At 37.0% G+C, this 16,524-nt stretch overlaps 2 protein-coding genes across 7 annotated transcripts in view; one reads left to right on the top strand and one right to left on the bottom strand.

Moving 5' to 3' along the window:
* Nucleotides 1–16,524, top strand: part of LOC130904821 (septin-9-like) — a 146,985-nt gene that overhangs the window by 95,960 nt on the left and 34,501 nt on the right. Inside the window, exon 1 of one of the 6 annotated variants that reach the window (XM_057817872.1) lies at nucleotides 15,999–16,203. The exons of the other annotated variants lie outside the window; for them this stretch is intronic. The gene's annotated coding sequence lies outside the window, so the exon portion shown is untranslated. Of the gene's footprint in view, nucleotides 1–15,998; nucleotides 16,204–16,524 lie in introns of those variants that run through there. 6 annotated transcript variants of the gene reach the window in all.
* Nucleotides 37–16,280, bottom strand: LOC130904822 (uncharacterized). The gene is made up of 3 exons (XM_057817873.1): nucleotides 16,075–16,280; nucleotides 14,642–14,858; nucleotides 37–13,271 (listed from the first exon to the last, which is right to left on the bottom strand). The coding sequence occupies exon 3, from the start codon at nucleotides 13,268–13,270 to the stop codon at nucleotides 11,804–11,806; it is 1,467 nt and encodes a 488-aa protein (XP_057673856.1). The 5' UTR covers nucleotide 13,271; nucleotides 14,642–14,858; nucleotides 16,075–16,280; the 3' UTR covers nucleotides 37–11,803.

Here is a 16,524-nt window from a genome sequence, read left to right as displayed (position 1 = left end):
AGTAGGGAATTGAATTGTGACAAACTATATAATTTCGGCAAGCCAAGGCAAATTTATTTATATAGCACAATTCAACATAAGGCAATTCAAAGTGCGTTACATCACATGAAGATCATAAAAATCACATTAAAATCAATAGATCATAAAAACAAAGACAATCGAAATAGGAAATAAAATTATACATAAAAATCGCATTTAATCACGAATAGAATAAAAAATAAATGAAAAATAAAACAAATACTTCTACTACTACTGCTATTAATTGAAATCAGCAATGGAGATAAGCACAAGAGGAATAGAAAGCAAATAGATTGAAATATATAGACAGTTATGGATATGCAGTGCGAAACAAAATCGTTTTTAGCCCTGATTTAAAGGAGCTAACAGTTTGAGCATACTTCAGACCTTCATGTAACTTGTTCCAGAGGTGAGGATCATAATACCTAAATACTGCCCCACCCTGCTTGGTTCTTGTTCTTGGAACATACAGGAGACCAATTCCAGACGACCTTAGGGGTCTAGATGTTTCATAGGAATCTAACAAATCAAGCATGTGTTTGGTACAAGGCCATTAAGTGTTTTGTAGACGAACAGTAGTATTTTATAGTCTCTCCTTTGACTCACTGGAAGCCACTGTAGCGATTTCAAAACCAGTGTAATGTGGTCCAATGTCCTTGTATTTGTCAGGACTCTGGCTTCAGCATTCTGTACTAGCTGCAGCTTCCTGACTGTTTTTTTATCAAGACCTGTAAATATTAGGGCTGTCCTAAACGACTAATTTTCTCCCGATTAATCAGCTGACTAGTTTTACGATTAGTCGACTAATCTTTTAATTTAATTTTAATTTATTATTTTTTTTTTTTTTACTAATTTAGCAATGAAATTTTTGTTGACGCTTATCAATTCACAAAACCATTTTGGAACACTTAAATTCTTTGTTAAAGTACAAAAAAAACAGATGAATAACAATAATAAATCACAAACAATGAGTTCAAATGCTGATAAAATTAACTTGTGCAGAAGAATGGAATGTAAACAGATTCAGAACACTGACTTCACCTTTCCAACATGATTCAAAACAATTCTTAAAAAAATACCTAGCATTAATATTATAGTATACTGTAGTACTATATATAATAGTATTATAATAATTATTCATTGCCAATCAGACTTTTCATAAAGAGTGTCATTTTAAAGGTATTCTTAGTGTAGAATCTGAAGTATGTAGGATTAACTCCAGAAATTGTTATTTATATGTTATTTATTTTGAAATGTTCACGGGAAGTACGCTTGCTAAATCGCTAACTTATGCTTTACATTCCGCAAAAAGACACTTTTTGTCATTGCATGTGTTGTCAGTAATAGATTTTTTTTCCTTTTGCAAATGCTGTTAACCAGCGATTTTTCATGTTTGAAGTGTCACCTTTTAACTACAAGTTTGGGACAAGGCTGCCTGTTTTCTAGTAGGTTCTAAAGTAGGTCGTCTTTTTCCCCATTCACCTTAATGTAGCATTGCTAACGTATATAGTGTTTAATATAGATGTGTTTTCTTATTTTGTATGTCTGAACTTTAATTCTACAGCGTGTTGATGACAGAAAAGAACTGGAGTCTCATATGCTATCAGCACGCACGCACAACTGTATGCACGCACGCGCGCGCAGCGATAAAACGCACCCGAGAAAATGACCGCCCTCATTTTTATTTACCATGCAATAAATGGAATCATTGCATATAGCGACAGGCTTAACTTCAATAAAACATATCATTAGTTAGTTAGATGGACTTACAATCTCCTGTCGTTATCATTCACGGCTGACGTGCAGCCAAGCTTGGCATTGAAGAGACAGGACACAACAGTGTACCCTCCTTTGTTTCTTTAAAAATAAGTCAATGTTTTGGACTCTGGTGCGCTTTTTTGGCTTTGTGCCGATTTCCCCGCTTGCATACCAAGCGTCTGACATTCTGAACTTTCCACGCATATATTTTTTTAACCCTTCATTAACCGTCGACGGGATGTTGTGCTCGTCGACGGATTTACGTCATCGATGACGTCAACAATGTTGACTAGTCGGGACAGCTCTAGTAAATATACCGTTGCAATAGTCCAATCTGCTGAAAATGAATGCATGCAAGTTTTTCCATGTCTTGTTGAGTCCGAAGCCCCTTAATTCTGGCTATATTTTTTAGGTGGTAATAACCAGATTTAGTGACGGACTTTAGATGGCTATCAAATTTTACGTCTGAGTCAATAATGGCAAATGTCGCATCGTTGTCTAAAGAATCAATTTCAGATAATCTCATGAAAATGGTGTAACAGTTCATCAATCAGATCGATGCATTAACCAATGGTCCAATTGAATTGATGAACAAGGTGAAACATTATGATCTTTCAGACAGACCGTCTTATGAAAAAGAACGTTTTACACTCCGCTTTTTAACAAATGTTTTGGGAAAAAAAAAAAAATTGTCAAAAGCATCAAAACTACTAGGTAGTTTTTATTGCTTTGGGTAAAATGTGACTTATTGTGTTAAATTTGTACATCATATAAAAAAAAATAAAAATAAAATTAAATTGTGAGACTATGATGTTGGAAGAATCTACAGTATAGTCTTGAAATGGATGAATTATACAACTACAATCTTGTCACAAAGAAGTTTTAACACTTTTCTTTGAAGGATTGGAAAAAAACAACAAAAAACTATTATCATCACCCTTTTCTACACTTTATCACGTGCAGCAGAGTAAGAAAGGTAGCCTGTGAGCTCAAATGTAGGTCAAGGGGGTGAAGATGAGAATTACAGGACTAGTCCCACAACAGCAGGAAATTAAGTCAAGAAAATACATATTTAAGCCAAGGATCTTTCCAGTTTCAGAATAAATGAATCAGGTGGGGATTAAAATGATGATTTTCACTGTAAAATTATAGTCGACTGTTGGGCTGCAGCTATCAATTATTTTAGTAGTCGATTAATCGATGAACTAGATAGTTCAAATAATCGAGTAATCGGATAAGGAACATGAAAACTTAAAATACCTGAGCTGAGCCTCAAACGGTATAAAAAAAAAAAATTTGGATCTATGTACAACAAAAGAACAATTGCTAACTTACATAGCAATAGACCCTACCCACGTGACGTCACAACTCCTTCCTCCTGACTGGTGCCGCCCAATTGTCCGTCAACACATCATGTTTCCCTGTTACGGCTACGTACATTCCTCCTATTTACGACGTGTTTTTCTGCTCGTTAACATTAATAATCAAAATGGTGAAGGCGTGTGTGGCGGTCGGTTGCAATAACAGAGAAGAAAGACGGAGAGACTTGAAGTTCTACCGGATTCCGAGAGACCCGGAGAGAAGAGAGCGAGATGGGCTGCTGCAATTCGACGAGAAAACTGGGCTCCAAACGATTACCACAGATTATGTAGTAGTCATTTTATATCTGGTAAGATGCATTTAATATATATTTAGAGGGTTTTGGGCTGACAACCACAATTAAGATCATTGCTAGGCTAATCGCCGACAACATACACGTATGTATGTAGTGAGAGTGCTATCGCTAAACCATATAAACATTAAAAGCCCTAACTCCATTGACAAACGACATGAAATACATTAGACTTGACAGTGGATGTTAGCAATAACAAAAGATTTTGAATTGAAAATTTCGTAACTCATCTTTCCAAGCACAAGATAGATTCCTGCCAAATTTTCGTGGACGAGGACCTGTTTCACCCAACCAGCAACGAAGTATTTATAAGCCTCCAAGCTCTTAAAGTTTTTCAAACTTTCGTGAGAATAGGCTGATTTTGTGTGGACAAGGTAGTTGTACAGTTCAGGGTAGCTAGCAGATGTCAGGCAAATACGGCGGAGACAGCGGGTCGAAAAACATCGATTTAGGGATCAAATATGGATCTGGCGAATGGATAAACTGAAGCTTTTCCACATAACGCCTTTTATGCAACGCATCAAGTGAGTTTACGGCATCCGAAAGCACCGGGTCTTCCATGAAATGCATTATAAATTGCTCGATCAATTGAGACCATTGATAATACAGACACAAAATGACGGACAAGTGGGCGGAACCATACAGCGAGCATGTGATTTTGTGACGTCGGTGGGTAGGGTCTATAGTCCGCTAGCTTAAATGCTATAAAACGCTAACTTTTTTTTGTTGTTTTTTTACAATGCTCTTAACAAATGGTTCAGACATATTCCCACAAAAACAGCTAAACATACCTATTCCTACCTAACTAAATTACAAATGCATTGGAAAAAAAAAAAAAAAACATTAGCTCAAACAATAACCTATGTTGGTCTTAACACGAAGCAGCCAGTCTAGAGGGCAAATGTTGCCACCCAAATTAATAACACTAAATGCAAACCCTTTCAAAATAAACCATTCTGACACCATTTTAATTAAATACTCAAAGCAGGAAAATTTATTTCGATTTTTTTTTTTTTTTTTTTTCTAATTGAATACTCGAGTTAATCGATTAATCGTTGCAGCACTAGTTGACTAATTTAGCTTTTATCTGTTTGAGACGTAACTTGGGGGAAAAAACTATAGCCTACATATTGTTGTTTGAGTTGTAGTTGAACACTAAGGCTTCCCTTACTATATTTTAATTTTGGTCATTATGGTTTTACTTGAAGAGCTGAGGAGTTGAAATTTTGAATATCAATCTGCCATAGTCACTGTATTGGAGGTAAAAATTGCAATTTTGGTCAACATTTCACCTGTCTTTTAGCACCACCATCTGGACAAAATTCGCACTTTCATGCTCGTCTCTTCATTGTTGCCAGCAGGTATTACCAATACTTAAATTCCTCTTAATTTATTGGCGAAGGTTGCATTCTCAGGAGCAGGACTAGTATGTATGCATTTAGTAAGAGATTTTGATCCTATTTGTACAGTTTCTATTCTGTTGCTCTTTTTGAATGACTCATCCTTGTGTGGCTATCTGGAGACAGCTGTAGCTCACTAGCTGTTTTGTGGCCAGGAGGTGATGCATTCCAAATCTGGAAGCCATAAAACATTCTTAACGCCTCCAGTTTACACTGTTAGCCATTGTTCCTTTCTGTCTATTAAGCAAATAGGATAACAGAGTTGGCCTAGCCAATACATAGATCTGCTTAGTATTTGAAACACGGCTATGTGGGTGAAATATGAGTGAAAATAAAAAGAGGAACTTCAGCTAATCTTACTTCCCGCTAAGTTGTGCAGGAGGAGTGAAAGAAAGCATTTTGTCATAGAAGGGAAAATGAAAATGAACTGGGAAAAGAGTGTTTGTGAGAGTTCCTGTGCACAAGTAGAAAACAAAATAGTACAGCAATTACTGTACTGAACGAATGTTCATTCGCTGCTACCCTCCCAGCTCAAATGGATTGGACGTCTGCTAGTGATAAACTCATTCAAATTCATAGCAGAAGCTTGTTTTTCTGTTTATTAGTTGTTTGTAGAAAATCCTAGAATGATTTCCTGACCAATGTATCGATAATCATTGTATCGTCAGATCGTTATCGTGAGCTTTGGATCGCGTATCGTATCGTGAGGTACCAAGAGGTTCCCGCTCCTAGTTTGTAGTGAACCAGTGCATACAGGTATTTCAATAAGATGTTTGCAAATGAATACCTTTTTTAACAGAACCTGAGCAATACTATTTTATTTGTTCTTTGATGACGTTTTACCTGGGTCACGTTCAAATCATGAGTTTAGTTACCTCTGATGTTTGAAGGAAGAAAAAAGATGCTTTGACAATCAGTGTTGTTTTTGTCTAGTGCTGCAACGATTAATTAACTCGAGTATTCGATTAGAAAAAAAATTTCGGATTAAATTTTGCTGCTTCGAGTATTCGTTTAAAGTGGCGTTGTAATAGTTTTAAAAATGTTTGCCCTTAATTTTATTGATTTGGGTGGATACACTGCCCTCTAGTCTTCCTAAGTCTCATGGCTGAATCCATCTGCTCACTGTTAAGACCAACATAAGCTGAGGTTTTGTTTGAGCTAATGCTTTATGTATTGATGCATTTGTAATTTAGTTTAATGGTATATTTAGCCAATTTTTGTGGGAATACGTGTCTGAACCATTTGTTTAGAGCTTTGTATTTAAAAAAAAAAAAATCGTTAGTATTTTATAGCATTTAAGCTAGTGGACTTTTACTATATAAGTTAGACAATTGTTCTTTTGTTGTACCTAGATTCTTATTTATTTTCTATACCGTGTGAGCCTCAGCTGAGGTATTTTAATTTATGTTCCTTATCCAATTAATCGATTATTCGAACTTACTAGTTCATCGATTAATCGACTACTAAAATAATCGATAGCTGCAGCCCTATTTTCGTCAACAAGTAACGAATGTATTTTGTCGACAATATTTTCGTGATGACAGACTAAAAATGTGGCTTGGTAGAATATAACACAACGAGATGAATGCCATTTTTCGAAGAGACGACAACGAGACGGAAATGCGACATAGTTTCTGCCATATGTTAACAATGTGTGACATTTTCATATTGTATGTGGAGTATATCAGCTTGTATCATAGAAGTGTTTGGGTTTTGTCACTCATGTGAGATGTGCCGCGCCTCTCCCTCACTCTCCTCACCGGAGTTTAGGATGCATTTCAAGCTAGGCTTGTTTGGACACACATAAGGTTTGTTTTTTTCATCTTGGCAAGAGAGAATATGCAATGTTGCTTTAGCCTTTAAAGGTCTGGGCTGAGTGATTATAACACAGTTAATGTAACTTGTCGTTTTAGAATAGCATTTGTGTTAGAATTAGCATCAACTTTAGCGTAGCAAGCATCCTCTTAAACACTCGGACAACTTTTTTTTTTTTTTTTTTTTTTACATACAGTTCGTGGCTTGTTGGTGGGTTTAATTGAAAATAACACTCTGCTTTTGTTGGCGTTGTCCTTGTAGATGCTACAGTATGTGCTCGTCTGTCTACGTCCATTCGGAATTGTTGGAAACCTCTTTTTTAAATTATTTTTTCACTAATAACTTTGGAATTTAGCAGACGAAAACATTTTAAGTAACCGTTGACTAAAACTGTACAAAATTTGTATGAGATTTCGTCAACTAAAACTAGACTAAGTTTGACACATTTTGAAATGACTAAAATAAGACTTAAGACTAATAAGTATTTTCATCCAAAAGACTAAGACACAAATTAAACTTGCTGCCAAAAACAACACTGTGGGCAATCAGATGTTTGATCTTTGGTGGTCACTGATAAGTAGCTAAATATATTTTTTTGCATACCTCCAGAGGAAGTGATCTTACGTTACTGGCGATAATATCTGACTTTGCACATTTTGGTCCACTACTGTCATCACCTTGGTTTGTGTGGTTCTGATTGGTCTGATAAGATACTATTTAGAGAACTATTTACTATTTAAGACAAGGTCTTGATCAGCTGCAATGAAATTCTTTAATAAAGTAAAAAGACATGGAATTTTAATTTTCTGATTTGTAGTCGTGGAAAAAAAACAAATAGTCAATATTTCCTGGAAGTAGGCAAAATAGCTGTTGTCAGACAATTTTAAATGCCAGAACTAGTTTAAGCAATAAATTGTTCACATATCAAATTGTTCTGTATGCTAGTCAAATATTTGCTACACATTTTGCAATATGCTATCAATGGCCTATTCACGCTTTACTGGCCTGAGTAAGTGGAGCAGGCTTCGACTCTGACTCAGGCATAGAAATGGTAACGGAGACATATTGCACAGATACACAAACTACAAATATTGTGTCAATTTCCCTAGCTACTTTTGACCTTTTTCAAGTGTATCAGCTAGAGCTGGGAATCTTTGGGCACCTAACGATTCGATTACGATTACGATTCAGAGGCTCCGATTCGATTATAAAACGATTATTGATGCACCCCACTCCTTTTTTTTTTTTTTTTTTAAATTTGTTTTGTACATTAGTTCCAAAATTGTTCAAAAATCCTCTCAGGCTAAACCAAACTACTATTTCAATATCAAGTTAACATATAGCAGTAAACAAATATACAAAAATAACAGTAAATAAAAAAACTCCAGTCCCCATTCTATATCAGCAGCTTTAAACTACTTTCAATTAATTTAATGTTGTGAATCAACCGTTAAAGTTGTTAAAATTGCTCCTGTTATTCCATAATTTCTCTTTTGTCTACTTTCAACATGTAAAAGTTTTAAAACTATTTTAAAGATAGATTCAAGTCAATATTTTACCTCTTTAGGAGTATTTTAGATAAAAAGTTAATTAGGTTCGCTTGGAAGGTTCGCAACAACAGCCTTGCAGGGAAGTGTACTGCTTTAAGATGGCGGCCGTTACTAACGCCCTCATCTAGTTTTTTGTAGATGTGCCGGTAACGATACCGAAGCTATAATGCATCTAGTCCTATATAAATGATATCTACCGTAACATAATGTGGCTTGTAGCAGCTTTTCGGCAGCAGTCAGGTATGTTGTTGTTTTTTTTTTTTACCTCGTGGCATAAGTTGAGCTAGAGCCGTGAGTTGAGCATTGGCGTTACCCGAGGGGCCGGGTAATGAGAAGCATGATGTTTAGCTACTCTCGCTCCGTCCCTAATTGTGTACCGAAGACCGCGCGGCGCGCTGAGTGTGTCCTACTTCTGCTTTACTTGGCATATTTCAATAATCGGAATTCGGATGTTTGTGAATCGTTCTCAAATCTTCCACGGCCGAATCGCGAATAATCTAAGAATCGGAAATTTTGCACACCTCTAGTATCAGCAATAGGGTTGGGCCTCAAGCATCGATGGGAACTGTGACTAACACTCCTGGAACAGTTCGAATTTTTAAATTTCGATTCCATGTTTCGATGCTCTGACCGCCGAGCGGGAAAAAAATTGCTGCCGAAAAAACGAGAAAAAAAAAAGACACATGAAGCGTGTGTGAGTGCATTGTACCTTTATTACAACCATTGACATGGTGCGGAGGCGCTGAAAAATTTGGCTCAACTTTACAAAAAAAAGACCAGTCAGCTCAATGCACCATTTTCAACAAAAGTATATAACTATGTATATATTTATATATAAAATGTATTTTTTTTTTCATGCAAAGGTGGCTACACGACCAATATGATTAAATGCCTCCGGCTTCATGGCCTCATTACATGTATACACTCCTACAGCGCCACTCAGTGGCCTAACTGGTATTGTCACAACACAAACATTGCATGTGTCTGTGAGAAGTTCATATAATTTAAAAAAAAAAAAAAAAAAAAAAAAAAGTCATCAAGAAGACAGTAATATAAACTGCAATTTTATTTACCCTGCCTCTTTTGATCCTGCCTCTTAAAAGAATCTGAATCGAGAATCGTTCAGAACCGGAATCGAAACGTGGAATTGGAATCTGAATTGGAATCAATTTCAAACGATGCCCAACCCCATTCAGCAAACATATGATGTACGCGCATGACTATATGCGACTGACGTCAAGATTGTTATGCATTCTCTATATGCCGTTTTTCTCCATTAGGTTATAGTTCTACGAATTTAGTGATTTGCATATTTAGATTCTGTGAGACACCATCTTCCACATGGTCATTTATTCTCTTGTCTTTTCCTTTAACCTTTTTTACTGCCATTGACAGTGGTGGTATCAATCAATTTCCACTTGGATGACTGGCATTGAGTAATCATGATTCACTGTCATTGACAGTGAGACGTCCAGTCTAATTGGACAGACGTCTATCACCGTCAATGGCAGCCAATTAGTTGAAATAAAATGTCAGAAATCATTTCAAAACTTTATTTCACTGTGACCAACAACCTGTGTCACTCAATTAACAAAAAGATAAAGTAGAAAAATAATCGGGTCAGACTGGAGTAAGAACACACATGCCTCACTCATTTTCTGTTGTATAACCTGCTATTGAACAGGGGTGTTGCTATTTTTTATAATCATGTGTACGTGAGTGGTATGAACATAGTGACTCTTTGCACGATTACATTCTACTTACTGTATTTTTCCGACTATAAGTCAGTTTTTTTTTTTTTTTTGCATAGTTTGGCTGGGGGTGCGTCTTATACTGTGGAGCGACTTATGTGGGAAATTATTAACTCATTATTATATCATTTGACATGTTATTTTGGAGTTTTGGAGTGACACTGATGGTTCGGTAAACTTGTTAGCATGTTCTTTATGCTATAGTTATCTGAATAACTCTTGATAGCTGTGTTACGTTAACATACCGGCCACATTGACATTTCGTTGTTCATGCATCATGTAACATTATCATACTCTATACTTCTTCAGCATGTTGTTCTCTATTGTATTTTTATTTTAAATTGCCTTTTAAGATGACATATCCGTCCTATGAGTTGGATTTTATCAAGTAAATTTCCCCCAAAAATGCGACTTGTACTCCGGTGCGACTTATTTTTCCTCTTCGTTGGGCATTTTATGGCTGGTGCAACTTATGCTCAGGTGCGAGTTATAGTCTGAAAAATACAGTATTTATGGCAATGCCTGATGATAATCCATTTACCAAGATAAGACTAGGGAGCATCTTTTTATTCAGATACATTCGTAAATACACAACGCAAAACAGAACCAGTTTATAGTACCAGTACGTACTTCTTTTGATTGTTGAGACAATGAAGTAGAATGTTCAGTCATACAAAACTTGTTTAAACAAGGCCTATTGGCTGAACAAAACAAACAAACAAACAAAAAAAAAAACAACAAAAGCCCTAGATGTCTTTATTCCCTGTTGTTTTTCAAGCCAATGACTTTCATAACTGGGTTATTGCAGCTAAATTAATGATGACTCATTGTCTCATGACTTTGTGGGTCTTGTGCTGGCTTGCCCAGGATATTTAGAACTATTAGAGCCTGTCACAAGGGATGGGAATGGCCTCGCTTATAATATTCAATTTGACATGCAAAGTACTGTACAAGCAGCTGAATAAAGGCTTCTTGTTGATGTTATATTAATTAGGGTCAACCACATGCATTAACATATTTGATTGTTTCATTTACTAATGACTATTATCAGCATTTCAAAAGTAACGAAATGAATGACTAAAAAATTTCTGCATGTCTAACTTTAGTGTCATGAGACTACCTGCAGTGATTCGTTGCAGTTTCAGTGACTCTGAAGCTTATTATTTTTGTTGTGTTCCACAACTCAATGGGAAAAAATACATACTTCCTATAGGGAAAGCTGATTTGAGATGCAAGTTAATGTGAATTGAGTGTTTATGGAACAAACTTAATGCCACTGACGATGATAGACGTCCAATCATGTCTCTTTTCATCCTTCTGCTGTGAATTTGAATTAGTTTGTCACTACTAGACATCCAGTTCATTTTAGGGCTGGCAGAGAATGAACAATCATTCCAGTTCAAATTGATTAGACGTCTATCGCCGTCAACTCTACTTCAAGGCATTTTTAAAATAGCATTTTCAAAGCATAGCTTTCTCCTTTTGAAATGTATACTGCGCAATTTAAACATTTTATTCTATTTTATTTTCTACTTTGTACAATATATACAGTATAAATGCACAAAATTAAGGCAAATGCATACCAAAATTTAGTGGCATAATGGAGAAAGCTGCCCAGCAGTGTCCCCCCACATCAAATTGAGGGTCTTAGTCCAATTAGTTTATTCCCCCCTTTAAGTGATGATCCGTGGGTCCAAGCCAAGGAGCTTTTTTTTGGTTTTGTTTTAATTACAATTAAATGAATTTAAAAAAAAAAAAAAAAAATGGGGGGGGGAAATTTGATTTGATTTTTTTTGTGCCATTGTCTGACTTCCATAAAATGATGTATGGAATTTGTCATCACCTCCAGCTTGGTGTTCGAGCCAAAACACTATAATTCCTGAGAATGAATCTTGCTTGGACTCCAGGGGTGATCGTCATGCCTGAGTGATACTCATAAACATCATGGAAGTGGTCAACGGTTGTGGAAGCTGGTTGAAACTTTGTGGCCCATTGCCACTGCCACCATTCATATTCTTGAGTGGTTTTATGTTCATTTTCGTAGAACCCCACCCAGGACTTGTTGAACTGTGACCTCCAGTATGTGAACGTCTTGTCCACAAATAAGCGTGCACCAGCCTTACCATCTTTTACAAATAGTTGTAAGTACATATCATAGTCCTGTAGTCTGACTTTATCTGGATTTTCAAACTCCCTTCCTCTGCATATCTCTTCAGCCGCTACTGTCCAGAAACAGTACTTTACCCTTGTCTTATGGAGCCGGGCCTGTAGGCCAGGATTCAGTAGTACGGAGGTGTTGACATGGCCGTCACTGGTCTTGATGACCTTAGAATACAATGCTTCTTGGGAACTGTTGTCTTTATACAGTACCACCATCACTTGTTGGTTAAGGCGATCTTCAGGAACATCTCGCCAATGGATCAAAGCTTTTCCATTAGGCCCAGTGGTCACTTCAAGATGAATCTGATCCTGAGCAAATACACCTCTTAGGCTTTGCAGAGGACTGTAGTGATTTTGTATTTCCTCTGGAACGTTGATGGCACAATGAGGCGGTGTCCTTCTATCCGCAGGTCGAGGTTTGTTGTTTTGGTTGTATTTTTCCTCCAGGATCATGAACAACAGCAGTCCAAGGCAAGCAAGTTCACGCCATACGGCTAAGAGGTTCTGTAGGTGTGAATCGCTTATGTTGCTTCCAAAGTCGTCTCTGAGCTCCATCAATGAATTTCTTTGGTTTTCTTCCACTGAAAACTCTCTGATTTGCCTTAGGAGGTTGGTCGTGATCCGGTATGTATGGGCGGGATCGTAACGCGTCCCCTCATTTGAATTTTCGAAATGCTGCGTGATGTAGACTTCATCTATCGTCTCTCCAGCGCTCCATCCTGTGGTTTGCTCCCTCACTCGGAATATGATCCTGTCCCGGTTTCTTCCCCTAAACTCTTCACGTGGTGGATGCAGGACATAAACGGGAAGATCGACTTGGCCTCGGTTGAGATTACCAACAGTGTAATAACGGTATCTGATATTCCCATGAGGGAGAGGGTCCAGAATTCTCTCGTAGTTGCCGTAGTGATGTGACCCGTAAGTTCCAAGGTTTGGGTCAAAAGTCAGTCGCATGACATCATTGTTGTCAATGTCAATTGTGTTGGCAAACCAGTGGAGGAGAAGTAAGCTGTGTTTGGGCACAGATCTGCCAAAGTCCACGTTTTTCAGATCGTTGATTGTGTGCAGCCGCTTAATACCATGGACAGGGGTGAGGGAAAGAAACAGAGCAGCGAAGCAAAGCACGAGTCCTCCTGACAGCTTCATCCTGTATACGTAGATGTTTTAAATGTTATTGCTTGAATTGTTCATGTCCTGTAATCATTGAAGTTTGTTTTGACACATGAATTGACAAAATAAGTCAAAAGCCAAACTGGTGAAACGAGCCGTAGCTTGAGAATAACGGTGAGCATTGCCAAATTGTAGGGGTGTAACGGTACACAAAAATCTCGGTTCGGTACGTACCTCGGTTTTGAGGTCACGGTTCGGTTCATTTTCGGTACAGTAAGAAAACAAAATGCAAAATATAAATGTACTAGTTTATTACACACCTTTGTGCTTTCAACAATAAGAACATTAGCCTATACAAAGCTAGAATTCTGCTCAAAAAGTAGCAGGTATTTAAAGATAATCCAACAACAAGTTGCCTTTCAGCTTTCTTTCTGAAAGAAAGAAGAAAAATGAAGTCCTGTGCTAAAGAGAAAAGCAATCCCAATGACAAAGATTTTAACATGTATTTTACAAATGAAATACCTCAATTAATCTTTTTTTTTTTTCTTATGAACAGTTTTCAAAAGCTTTATTGGTGGATTTTGGTGGAGAAGTTAAAGCGCCACACAGAAATTAATACATTTAATTGTGTAAGCAGGATCTGTGTATTATTTGTATTATTTAATTAAAGGTGTTTTAGCTCATTTCAATTTATTTTATTTAAATTGGTTATTATTTATTTTATTATGTGTTTACATTTTACAAATGTGATGTAGTATTCATTTATATTGTATATTTTATGTTGTATAACTTTAGTTCCTATGTGAATATTAGTTCCTACTTGTTTTGTTGTGGTAGGAGGGTTTTGTATTGAACACGGGGCCGTGTTGGTTATTATTATAGCAGAGAAGACAGCAGTAAATCAACAAAGACAAGTCAACAGTGCCCCGATCTACCACTCAAGAGATCTGATGGACTCAAAAAGTAGGTTACGATTGCATATTAGTTTGAAAATCGACCGGATCCACCGTATTTTTACACGAGTGACTTCCGGTCTGCCTGATCCTAGCTACCGGTAGTAGTATTGACGCAGGGAAGACAGAGTAAATATAATCTACACAGAGAAACTAACCCGATCGACTCACAGCCTCGAAAAGTAAGAGTTACATTACGTCAGAAACTTGTTCGGTACGCCTTCGTTCCAAACGGAGCATCACGTACCGAAACGGTTCAAAACAAATACATGTACCGTTACACACTTACCAAATTGTATACATTCTTTGCTGTAACTGAAACAAAAAACATCTCCAACAATGTAACCTGAAGCACTATTATTGTAAATGAATCCCAACTCAAGGTTCCTAAGAGAATGTTGCTCTTGTTATAATGTTCATTTAAAAAGAAGGCAAAGACAAAAGTGACTCTTACCTTCAATAGTTGGCTCTCCTCGCATCTGAGCTGTGTTGTCTGTGAGCAGCTTTAAAGCTTCCTGGTTTACTATTACCTTGGAAATGAAACTTGGCAATAAGCCATAAAAGAATTTACTTTCACTTTGCTTTCACACAAATAGGAAAGCTAGCAACATTTCGATTTCATGTCCATGGATGTAACAACCACGTCATGGTTGTGCACCTTGTACTTTGCACTGTGGAAGAAGGAAACAAGACAATTAGCCTGATAAATGAGCATTAGTACCTATGACGTACCAAAAATAAAACCTGACAACACTTTGTGCAAGTGGCTGTGCAGTAGGGTTTAATATTGATTTTTTTTTTTTTTTTTTTGTGGTTAGGGTTTTGTGGTTAGGGTGTGGATGTGTTTGTGGGTTTAATAATGCAGTGTATTCCTGGGAACTAAGTGGAAATAATCAATAGTCTCTGAATATGTGTCCTAAAAGCACCACTCCAAATAGTCCTTCCACTGTAATATGTATTTTTACTTCAGCATAAATTATAATAAACTGTATCAGACTACATAAATATACTACATATACAGTACATGGTCCCAACGTTAAGTTTAAATTTTATGTATTTTTTTGTAATTCTTCCAACAACCAGCAGGGCGCACTGTTTCACTCATACTGTAACTCAACAACTTGTCTATAAATCCTTGGGGCATGACCAGTCTACACCCACGGTCAAAGATTTTGAGACACTTTCTCATCCTACTGATTGGTGAAATATGCAAGTGTATTGTCAGTGCAACAAAAAATACTTTTTCCTTCTCACTAAAGTGATCAACATGAAAAGCATCAGTACGGGAAGTTCACTTGAGGAGTTGGGATTCTTTTAATCATCTAATAGTGAGATTAATCGCACCTCTTTTGGCTATCAACTATAAATCCTCTAAATCTAGGAAGTACTGTACATCAGTTTTTCCAGAGAACTGGATTTGCCATACATAGATGAACGCACAACCCTCCGATTGTACAGACTAGCATAAATGTCTGCTAATATCCTGTGCAGTGGCTTTCGAATCCCCTTTGGCACAGTGCACATTGGGGTTTTTTTGTGGTCGCCTCCCCCATCGTTCACATAGGAAGTGCAGAAGTATCTCATATGGTATTCTGCTCCTCATTCTCTTGGTGCTAATTTTAAATTCTTAACCACACTATCCTCTTATAATACACCAACTCTACCTCATTTCTGCTCTAAAAGGTCTTCACTTTTGTGCTTTTACTTTATCTGATCCATTCACTCCACTCTTCCCATAGAGGAGACATATTGGCAGCAAGTGTACTCTGATACAAAGGACGCATCATGACATGTGTCATTAATTCATCATGTCTTTTAAAAAGAGCTCCATGAGCGACAGACCAAGATGCCCAACAATTCAAATCCCTGACTATAGTGGCTGCTTACCTTAGGGATGGAGAAACCGAGGCTTTCCGAAACAATGAACCACTTTTGAGACGATTGCCCGAAATTGAATCACCTTTTCAAGGCATTTGACACACTGCAAGAGCTCTGTCTGCTGGACAGTTGTACACGGTACACGTTTCTTTTTAATACTAAATTTCTCAAATTGCCTCAGCATTACATATGTTCAATAGAATTAAGTGGAAGTAGTCTCTTTCAAGGGTGGGATTGTGTTGTCATTGTGATTTACACAATTAAAGTTGACCTTTTTAAGCCTGTGTCACTGCTTTGTCTGTGAAGATATGTTCAAAGCAGTATTTGGAATACACGACAGTGCTAGTCTTGTATGTGGCTTGTCCTAGATGTCGGGGAGTAACTCTGGATTGTTCGATTTTTGTAAATATTACAGTAAAGTAAGCACAGTGCTTGGGAACCGGTGTATAATTTATTGCA

The sequence above is a fragment of the Corythoichthys intestinalis genome, chromosome 16 (assembly GCF_030265065.1).
Source record: "Corythoichthys intestinalis isolate RoL2023-P3 chromosome 16, ASM3026506v1, whole genome shotgun sequence".
Taxonomy (NCBI): Eukaryota; Metazoa; Chordata; class Actinopteri; order Syngnathiformes; family Syngnathidae; genus Corythoichthys; species Corythoichthys intestinalis.
The sequence above is the reverse complement of the archived record's forward strand: the minus strand, read 5'-3'. Positions and strand labels throughout refer to the sequence as shown.

Coding starts and splice junctions, on each gene's coding strand:
- LOC130904822 (XM_057817873.1), bottom strand. CDS start 13,270: ATGAAGCTGTCAGGAGGACTCGTGCTTTGCTTCGCTGCTCTGTTTCTT.